The 10390-nt window shown below is 34.5% G+C and overlaps 1 protein-coding gene across 3 annotated transcripts; it reads right to left on the reverse strand.

The window, feature by feature from the left end:
• Positions 1-1569: 1569 nt before the first annotated feature.
• LOC133311551 (uncharacterized) lies at positions 1570-8863 on the reverse strand. Of its 3 annotated transcripts, none has more exons than XM_061512601.1 (13): positions 8754-8863; positions 8613-8684; positions 8411-8500; positions 8214-8291; positions 7977-8051; positions 7541-7593; positions 6882-7032; positions 6184-6294; positions 5502-5628; positions 5315-5409; positions 2284-2422; positions 2048-2100; positions 1570-1916 (listed from the first exon to the last, which is right to left on the reverse strand). In XM_061512601.1, exons 1-13 carry the CDS (start codon positions 8832-8834, stop codon positions 1833-1835), a joined length of 1209 nt encoding a protein of 402 aa, XP_061368585.1. In that variant the 5' UTR covers positions 8835-8863; the 3' UTR covers positions 1570-1832. The 3 variants fall into 3 exon arrangements, with proteins under 3 accessions (XP_061368585.1, XP_061368584.1, XP_061368587.1); XM_061512600.1 differs by having other exon boundaries at positions 5315-5412; XM_061512603.1 differs by having other exon boundaries at positions 5315-5412; positions 8613-8678; positions 8754-8834.
• Positions 8864-10390: the final 1527 nt, after the last annotated feature.

Here is a 10390-nt window from a genome sequence, read left to right on the forward strand (position 1 = left end):
CATCAAATTCACTACAATTTTTACTTATATTTATAAATATTAAAATTTATATAATTTTTAGTTTTTTAAATAATGAAAATTTGATTAAAGAAAAATTTGGTCCGCGGGTCAGCCCTAACCCAGCCCGCTAAATTATAGGGCTTTGAGAATTTGGGCTAAAACAGGTCCTACCACAAAAAAGCCCGGATGGGTTAGGGCCAAATATAATGCTTTGCGGGCTGACCCGCAAATTTTAACCCATTTTGACACCTCTAACTACAATGTCCCTTGTTCGAATGCTGGTAGCAGAAGTATATCGCAGTGATCGCTTCTTCTTCTTCTTTTCTTCCATTTTCTTGTTTTGGGCCTTGGCCCTTCTGTTCTGCTTTTTTTTTTTTAAAAAAAAAAAAAACTTTTTATTTTTGTTTGTTCATATAAGCGAGAATCTCACAACTAGATCAATTTTAGTGGCTTAATACTTTGTAATTCTATCTTCTTGTTGTTCATTGACTACTAAATTTGTGGTACCACAAATTTTTTTCATGTTCAAAGAATCTTGTCTAGCTGCTGATGCAATTTAGACTCCAATTTTTCAAAAGAGCGATTATAAATTAGGCTACCATTTAGAGGATAGACACAGATCAAACAAATCATGGTTTTGCCAAGATTTCAAGACTTGAAAGGGCTCTCTCCATGAAAACAAGTTATTTGAATGATTTCTATTCCGAAGTGGTAAATAAAAAAAGTTAATAAAGGGTGAAATGATAGTTTTATTCTTTTTTAACTATTATAGTTGGAAAAAAATTATAAGTTACCTCAAAATTGGAATGATTGAGAGACTCTCCTATCATTTTAAACTATTCTTATTAAAAAAATGATTTGGATAGAACCTAAGGTACTTTAGTTCATAATGCATACGAGTTTGATGGACCAAACTTTTGGTGAGTTTGTTTATTTTCTTTCTCTATTTCTCTCCCTTCACTTTATAACAAAGTTCATGTTATCTTTATAAAAATTTTGATTTGCAAATATTTTAGTTTATTTTTTAATTTCTTTAAACATACTAAAATTTAATATTTTTTTTGTAACTTGTTAATCATTGTCATCTTTGATCTATGGAAAAAATTAAATATATTTGGATTATAGTAATTCACACAATTAATTTTAAAATAATTATTTTAAGACACACATAAGAATACAATAAAATTCAATTTTTACCTTTCCTTATCCATAACTAATCCTTTTTTTTTTTTGAGTATCCTCCATGACTAATTCTTAAACTCATTGATTCTCACAAATTAACTTAATTTTTTTTTAAAAATTACTAATCAAAATAAAGTTGATAACATTTCATCTTTAAATTTTTATTTTTTTTTAATTTTTAGATGCCTTCCATCTAGTGTTTAAAAACTCAACCCGATTATCGACTCAGTCAAAATACTGAATCATTGACTCAATCAATAAACCACTAGTTCACCTGGTTTAATTAAATTTATATTAAATTATATAATAAATATATTATAAGCAGGTTTAATTCCCAACCACTATCAAAAGTAAAATATTTTGTCAGACCCAGCCAGTCCGGCTCGAGTTTTAATACACTGCTTCCATCACGAATGCAGAGCACAACACAATCATATGTTGTAACCCATTATGAGAACTAAACAATTGAAAGCAAAGGCAAAAACAAAAAGCAGAGTTCGTCCAGTTCCACCCTCAAACGTGAAAAATCAAAAGATTTTTAAGCTGAGGCTAACTTTCAAAGATCATTTATTCTTTTAAACAATTCAGTCAAATATGTAAATTAAGACATTTTTTATATTGGCCACCAAAGGCACTGACAGCTGGAAAATCTACTGAATAAAGGATGCTAAGCGAGGGTCTGAACGGTAAGGAAGACCACTTCGTGCTCCTAGATCTCTGCATTTGGCTGCGGCCTGAAATTGGCATTAAAAATGCATAAGCCTCTTGAACCTAACACATGCTCCAATACATTTAAATTTTCCAAATTGAAAGGCATGCTATAGACACAAATATATATTGGTTAGTTGAGGATAAGACCACATACCACATTAGCAGCAAAGGATAGCATTGTCTCTGGTGAAAACTTGGCACAGATAGCTGAAAGCAAATCAAGCACATAACAGATCTCATCCTCATATTCAGACAGAAAAAAATAAAGAAGATGGTGGCCAAGAAGTTTAAACATATGAAATGTAAAAAGCTTCTTGAAAGTTGCACAACTTGATATCATGACCTTTAGGAGACCATGAGGAAAAAGAGAGAGCAAAGCTGTTGTATTACCATAGAGAACAGCTCCAATAAATGCATCTCCAGCACCAGTGGTATCAATAAGCTCTGATGGTGGAATGCTCTCAGCTGTTCCAACGTATAACTTCCCACTAACAGCTCCTATCCCTTCTGCCTTTAGTTTTGCAACTGACTGGGTGAATTAGACGGAAGAAGATATGACTAAAAAGTTGAACAAAAACCAAATAAGCATGTAAATTTTTAAGTTACAATCCCTGTTTTTAGAACTTCGAAGATCCATGTCATTATGCCTAGAAAACTTCTTTTCTAGATAACGCACTCAGATAGATCATCACTTTACACAATTGACTATTTTGTCCGGAAAAAACAAATTAATATATAGACGGAGTTAAGTCAAACAATGTAATTCTAACAAGGATTAAAACTAAGATTAAAACGTAGAAAATGACAGGGAATACTAAATGCATAATGTTCAAAATTTGCCTTTACATGTATGTACTGTTCTGCTTGTATCTGATGTTGACAATAACAAATGCCTTAGCTGTTCAAAGATTTCCAAGTCTTCCATGTCAAAGGTTGGCAAATGAATGCAGGGTTATTAAATGTCGTCACCCTTTTTGCAAAGGTTTAATGTCTCCCTAGGGTGCCTTTGATGCAAGTCGAGGAACAACACAAGTAGAATAGTACTGGACATATGGGTCACAGAACAACATTTTGTTCTGTCTCTTATTTGATAATCTATGCACAGCACAAGTAATTTTGTGTTTAACTTCCTACAATACCCTTTGTGTTCTCTTCTCTTGTTTTGCATACTGGTACAATCTAACCAAAAGCATCAACTTGCAAACGACCAACCATGAGATTGGCTTCCTCTGCTGGAAATGGCATCGAACTGCCACAAACATGCTTACTGTTATTGTTGTGTTGCGATAATGGAGCCATATTCGTTGCCAACAAGCTGAACCTCTACACGCCTTGCTTGCATAAGGACACAAGATGAAATGTAAACTGGACCAGAGTCCTTATGCAAGACACTGGACCAGAGTCTTCATGCAGGACACTGGACCAGAGTCATGATCCTAACACTGCATCAGAGTCCTTATCGAGAATACTGGGCCGGAGTCCTCATCCTGGAGATTGGACCGGAGTCCTTATTGAGGACATTGGATCAGAGCCCTTATCTAGGACACTGGAGAGTGGAGAGTCCTTATCGTGGGCACTAGACCAGAGTCCTTATCATGGACACTGGACCAAAGTCTCATCTCAGTGCCTTTATCTTATTATGCTGGACACTAGACCAGAATCCAAAACCTGGACACTGGACTTGAGCCCTTATACAGGACACAAGACCATAGTCCTGATCTTGACATTGGATGAATTGCATGTAAAGAAATAAAAAAGAGATTTGCTTTCATCATTTAACATGACCACAAAAAGTTTCCTACACACAACATTTTGTGGGACCCGCATGTTTTGAAGGAAAAAAAAAAAAAAAACTAGGGCACGCAAAACGAATCTCTATAACATAACACAATTATTTTTCCTACAACATAACTCTTATAAAACCCAATAAAAAAATCAGATTTCGTCAAATCATAAACCCTAAATCAAAATTTTCAGTCTCCTTCTCACCTTCCACGACATTCTCCTACGTTCTGCACCTGTGATGAATTGGGTTCTGCGATTGGCTTCACACAGGTTCATTGATGCATTTTGCTATTGGGATTGGTGGTGATTGTGTTTTGCGATTGCGACCTTCTCCTTTTTCTGATTGTCTAAGATAAGTTTCATTGTTTGTTTCACTCTTACGTCTTCTTGGTGACTTTTGAATGCGAGGTAACACATTTTGGATCAAGAAATATTATGGCCCCTCTTATTCTCTTTCTTATCTTCTTCATGGGTATATTCTTGGGGTTTTGCTTCATTTCTATCCCTATTTTTTATATTTGCTTTTCTGTTTGTTAATGGTATTATTTAGTTCAAACCACTACTTAGTTCCTCTTGACACTTATTTATCAACTGAGGCGCTTTTTTGTTGTCTTTTACATTTGATGTTTTTCATATTTGTTATCTTTTGACTTTTATAATATGGTAATGTTATTTTATACGTATAAATCATAGTTGTCAATAGCAGTTAGCGGCCGGTAGCGGCTGACCCCGAAAATGGTATAGCGGGTAGCGGTATTACCGCTACGGTGAAGTATTAATTCTACATATATTATACTAACAGTCAAGAAACGAGGCAATACCGCTTTTAGTATTAATGCTCAAACATAAGAAGTCACACAAAATCAAACACATAATTCCACAATCAATGTCAAATACAAGGAACATAAAAGAAGGATCCAAAATTAAACACAACTGAACAATAAAATTGTCAAATAGTCAAGTACAAGAAGTGAACTAATAAAGAAAATCATCATCATCTCCGGATTCTCCATCAAATTCCAAGATGGGAGTGGTGTAGCGGGTAGAGGTATTGCTGCTACGCTACGCCGCTACGGCCAATGTCGCGTAGCGTAGCGGTTTGTAGCGACCGACCGCGGCTACCCGCTACGGTAGCGGTTTAGCGGCGCTACGGGCCGCTACTGACAACCTAGGTATAAATATTATTTTTTACAATTAAGATTAGGTATGTCGATCCCATGATTTATGATCTAGCTATCCCCTTCCAATCTAATGCAAGATCTTGATCTTGACAACCTTGGTCTTGACTAAACCAATTCGAGTAAGGTAGACCCACATATGAGACAAACCCATTTTTTTTCCATTTACAAGACCCACCCAAACTCAAAACCTTACTAAATGGAATTGAGATCCCATTCACAAGGACAAACAGGTGCTGGTTACCCATGTTTGCGTCATATGTTTTACATAAGGAGAATCCCTTGCAAAATATATTACCCTAAATCATTTTACTAAAAACTGGGTGTTCGATATAGCCCAATAACATTGATTGATCCATGTAGCCTATCTCACCTAGTGGGATAAAGCTTGGTGTTAGATTTCAGTTTAGTAATACCACAACAGAGAAAAAAAGTGTTCTGGGTTTCATTGACATTACTGATGATATGCAGGTTGGAATGGATACACTCTGATTCTTTCTTGACTCCAGTGATTCCAATAAGCTGTCTACATCCACTTCTTCCGTAGAAGGACCTGCTGCCAGAAAAGGCATAATATATAAAAACCTTTGACATTAAATGCAAATACAACATACAATGACTATGCCCACTATCATCCATACATACCATTAACACTTCTCTCAAGCATTATGCAACCGTCTTTTCCCAAAGTTACAATCACAAATTTGATGTTGGGCAACCTTAAAAGCATAGAAACGAGAGCTTGTGGAACAGTTGATGCCTTTGTCCATGCCTGTCAGCAGAGAAAGGTATACCGTGTATTTAGCAACACTTAAAAGAACTACAACCTCACAAAATAGACTCAAAATAAGGTTTCAGTAAAATAAATGGACAGATATTTATAGCAACTAGAAAAGGAAATGCATGTGTATTTAGCGATGCTTATAAGAACTTCAACCACACATAATAGGCTAAAAATAAGGTTTCAGTAAAATAAACAGACAAATATTTATAGCAATCAGAAAATGAAACGATGTGTCATTGTTATCAGACAAGCAATATCACCTTCCCATAACAAGAAAAAATATAGCTTATAGATAACTGAAATAATATATGTACAAGTAGGCATATAACAACTTCCTTAGGCCACAAAAAAAAGGTACAGCTTTTCCTTCTGATGCTAAGACAGCACATGTTTAATTATACAATATATTTACTGATTGAATGATAGAACAGAAAAGTAGACTATTAAAATCTATTCAACATTTCTGCACACAAAAACAAGGTTAATGATAGAACTCTAGAATCATACATTTATTACGATAGCATTTCCAGGGGAAAAACTTGCCTGTGGAAACTTCGCTGAGCATACAACATAATCAGCTAATTTCAGGAGATCATCCAGCCCATCCCTCGGCCTTTCTGCATCAATAAATATGGGTATATTCTTTCTAACTGCCTGCACTGGAAAAATGTAAGATTTTGTTTACTTCTCTTCAGATGAAGCTCTCTTCTCCCATCCCCAACCTCCTTTACAAACAGAAGAAAACAAAAAGGTAGGTGTAAAAGATACCAAGTGAAATTATACTAAAGTTACTTCTAGCATTTGCAAAGCTAGTAACAAACATGCACTTAGGATACACAATGATCAAAGAAAAAGAATGGAATGTACGATGGGAAATAGAAACAACAAAAGAAAAAAGCTTGTTTCATTTTACTGATTGATGAACTTGCAATTTACATTATGCCTTGCAGACTACATTTCTTGAAATGTGATCATCTTCCCACATTTCCCCATTATTTGAGTTAGTCTATCTCATGTTCAACTGCGGACATTGGTGCGATGAGTTGGTATTCTTTTAATTAAAGATTATTAGCAGTGATAAAAGTTGGATTAACTCCAAGTTTTGTATAGCAGTATATGCTTCTTAGATGAAGTTTTGCATGCTTCAACTTCTATTTTCATTATAAGAGCTTCAACTTCTAAATATGACTAGGCCCTTATAGTTTGCATAAGAATCGCAAGCAAATTATATACGTGATAACCTCATGAGCAACAACTAGAGCAGTTTCATACAACCTCCCATCAAAATATGCAATTCTTGCTCCCTCCAATGCAGATAACAAACTTGACTCTGAAAGATCATCTGGTATCATTGGAGGATATCCTGGGGTATGTATACAAGTACGAGTCTTCCTGAAAAATTAAACTAAGAATGAGACAAGTAACAATTAAAATTTGCAAGTCTTACTGGCAGCAAATGCTTGAAGATCTTAATATTATAATGGATAATGACAGCACATAGTTATTATTTAATTCTTACTACTAATGAACAATTTCTCCTTCTCATTCATGCATTGACTGCTGGTTGAAACAAGTTTCAGGTATTGTCAAGTGTCCAAAGATGATAAACAGAAGAAAATGGAGAGAAAGCAAGAGACAGAAAATAGAAATGTCATGTAAGCGCAAAGTTTGTGGTTTCGGTTCATTTTATTTCATTTTTTTCTTCAATTAAAATAAAAAGACAACACTATCTACTATTTTATGTTCAAAACCATACAGATGACAGTGACCAGAATCTCAACTAGATAGACCTCACCCCCCCCCCCCCCCCCCCCCCCCTATTTCTTGGAATTTAGATCATGAATGTACTCGGGCGAAAAAGTCAAGATTGTATAACCATATGTAAGCAAATGATCATTACGTTTGGTTGTCCACAATAATATATGTAAATGGTGAAGTTCCTTCTTTAGATACCTGCAAATAACAGGAAGCATAACCACAAAAAAGTGTTAAAAAGATAGTTGGCTTGGGGCAATTGGTACTCCCAATTGTCTATTGACAATCCCCACTAACTGCTTTTAATTGCAACATCCAAATCACCCTTAATGAGATAAATTCTTTATTCAAATAAAACCTTAATTAATAATATTACTATTTATCTGTCCTCATTTAATTGAGAACACCTAAGGAAATTATAACTATAAGTAGTTAGTGGGGAGTGTAAACAGAACATTACAAGTGCCAATACAATTGAAATTAAAAAGCGTATATACAAACAAATTCAAATCCTATGACACTAATAAAAGAAGTCATAATACAAGTTTCATGAAGATTATTGTTAGTCTTAAAAAAATTACCACAATAAAGGATGTATCTACACCATCAGCTTGTAGCTCATCTAATATTCCCCTGCCTTGACTGTCATCAGCAACCTAATTAACGAGTGTTGTTAACACACACACACACACACACACAAAAACGGTGTCAGTATCAGGCTTAAACCGTTTATCATCACAATTGTTTTTCTTAAAAAATAATAGACATGCTAAGGGGATTTAGTTAACAAAAAAATATTAATAATAATAAAATAAAACCTTGGAGATAACCCTTGGGTTTAGGCCAAGGCGAGCAACGCAGGTTAAAGCATTGCCCGCATTGCCACCTCCTTGAACCTGAGAAAAAAACAATGCATAAAACAACGTTTAAGCTTTGAATATCTTGTTTGTAGCGTTGTGAGTTTCTTAGTGCCTCCCATCCAATTCAGTGAATGTGAAAGAAGAAAGGAAAGGACCTTCAAGTTGGTGGTTCTGATTTTCTCATCTGGTTTAGGGTAAGCAGCAACTGTAGCCAAGAAATCAACGGACACTCCTCCACACCCTACCTGCACATATATATTTATATATATACAGAAACCCTCCAATTTCGATGGCAATGCTTCAAATGGAACCACACACACAGAGATAGAGAGAGAGAGAGAGAGAGAGAGGACGCACAACGATAGGGTTTTGAGGAAGGGTGGACATGTTGCGAGTGAAATTTCTGCATTGAGGCTTCCTTGACTGAAACTAAATAAATTTAAAACCTTAAAATTACGAATAATTACACGATATCTAGAGAGAGAGAGAGAGCGTTACATTATGGAATTTGAGAAGTGGATGGGCTTGAACGTTGAATCTGAAGCTTGAAGAAGAAGAAATAGCGCAGAGGTTCGACATGTTTTGCACTTTGAGGAATGAATGAATGAATGGCTATTGGCCACAACTCATCAATGAACTATATCAACTTTTGCTCACTCTCTTCCACTTTAAATTTCAAAACTCTTTTTATCCATGAAGAAATATTTATTTATTTAAAATCTGGGTTTAAAGTTTCTAAAATTATTTTAGATAATTTTATCAAATGTTCACTTAAATATACACAAAACTAGTATATTACCCGTGCATCATCAAAAAAATTATTGTCCGTCGTGGTTGGTTAATCGCAATGCAAATCTTATACTTACAAAAAAATTGTGTTGCTATTTTGTTCTATTTCTCAGGTGGAAAAAACTACAGCTTGACATAGAACTTTGCAAATATCAATCACAAACAAAAATCTCTATTCAGAGGGATAATTAACTCTACATACAACTACGTCATAACACACCATATGTCATAATACACCATGTTAACATGAGGAAGGGATAAAAAAGAAAAATGCATACAACTCATTGTTAACTATAACATTCATCAACAAAATCAAGGTAACAATCAAACCAAGCAAATATAGAGTTAAAAGATCAGCTTTTACCTATAATTTACCTATAATAAGAAAGCACTATTAATTTAGTATCATTTCGTAGAAATCATTGGAGGGATAAGTTCAACACTTACCAAATATGTCATTTCCTGTGTGATTTTCGTTCCTTGTGCCTGCGATACAAAATGGAAAAACTCATTAAATAAGTTACACTAATATGTTAAACACCCAGAAGTAATATTATCAGCAAAAAAAAATTGGATTAAATTTTTTTTAGGACCAAAAAAATGTTGTCTGAAAAGGATTTAAATGCAACTTAACCAAATAAGCATGTATGAGTCATATTTTTTGCTTACATTGGAATAAATGCGTCTAAACAGAATCAAATCAACTACACTAATTTTTGAAATACTTCCTTGTAGACGATGTTGAAGGTATGATTTGTAAAATAATCATTATCATCAAGTATGAATATCTTCAATCCTTGTTTGCTCTTTACTCGTGAAAGTGCCACATATAATTGCCCATGAGTAAAGACAGGCTTAGGGAGATAAATGCCCACATGAGAAAGAGATTGTCATTGGCTCTTGTTGATACTCATGGCAAATGAAACAACCAGCGGAAATTGTCTTCTTTGGAAATATACTGGAAATGAATGACTTGATGAGATCATCGTTATTATAGGGATTAACACAATATCTCTTTTATATTGCTTCCGGCAAGAATAGTTCCTTCAACAACACGGTTGCCCAATCTTGAAATAAGCAATCTTGTATCGTTGCACAAACCTCTTTACTGATCCATATTCTCAACAGCATAACTGACACATTAACCTTCTTAATTAATTTATGATCAGGAATTCCCGAACAGGAGAAGGTATTTAAAATTTCATATGAGAACTCGTCATCTTCGAGTTGAGAATTACCATCTTGTTTCAAAACATTATCCGAACTGAAATATGTCTTTTCTTCACCCGGAATCAAAGACATTAATAGCTCATTTATCATAGCAACATCTATCAATTTAGGAGTTA

This window comes from Gastrolobium bilobum, unplaced genomic scaffold (genome assembly GCF_033153095.1).
Source record: "Gastrolobium bilobum isolate Gb01-03AN ecotype WA unplaced genomic scaffold, APGP_CSIRO_Gbil_v1 utg15846, whole genome shotgun sequence".
Lineage (NCBI taxonomy): Eukaryota > Viridiplantae > Streptophyta > Magnoliopsida > Fabales > Fabaceae > Gastrolobium > Gastrolobium bilobum.

What these genes read in the sequence shown, in the direction of transcription:
- LOC133311551 (XM_061512600.1), bottom strand. Translation starts at nt 8,834, where the DNA reads ATGTCGAACCTCTGCGCTATTTCTTCTTCTTCAAGCTTCAGATTCAAC. An exon ending in TAGATACATCCTTTATTGTG is followed by an intron (nt 7,594 to 7,976) that starts GTAATTTTTTTA and finishes TGTTATTTGCAG; the next exon opens with GTATCTAAAGAAGGAACTTC. An exon ending in TTCCAACCTGCATATCATCA is followed by an intron (nt 2,423 to 5,314) that starts GTAATGTCAATG and finishes TAATTCACCCAG; the next exon opens with TCAGTTGCAAAACTAAAGGC.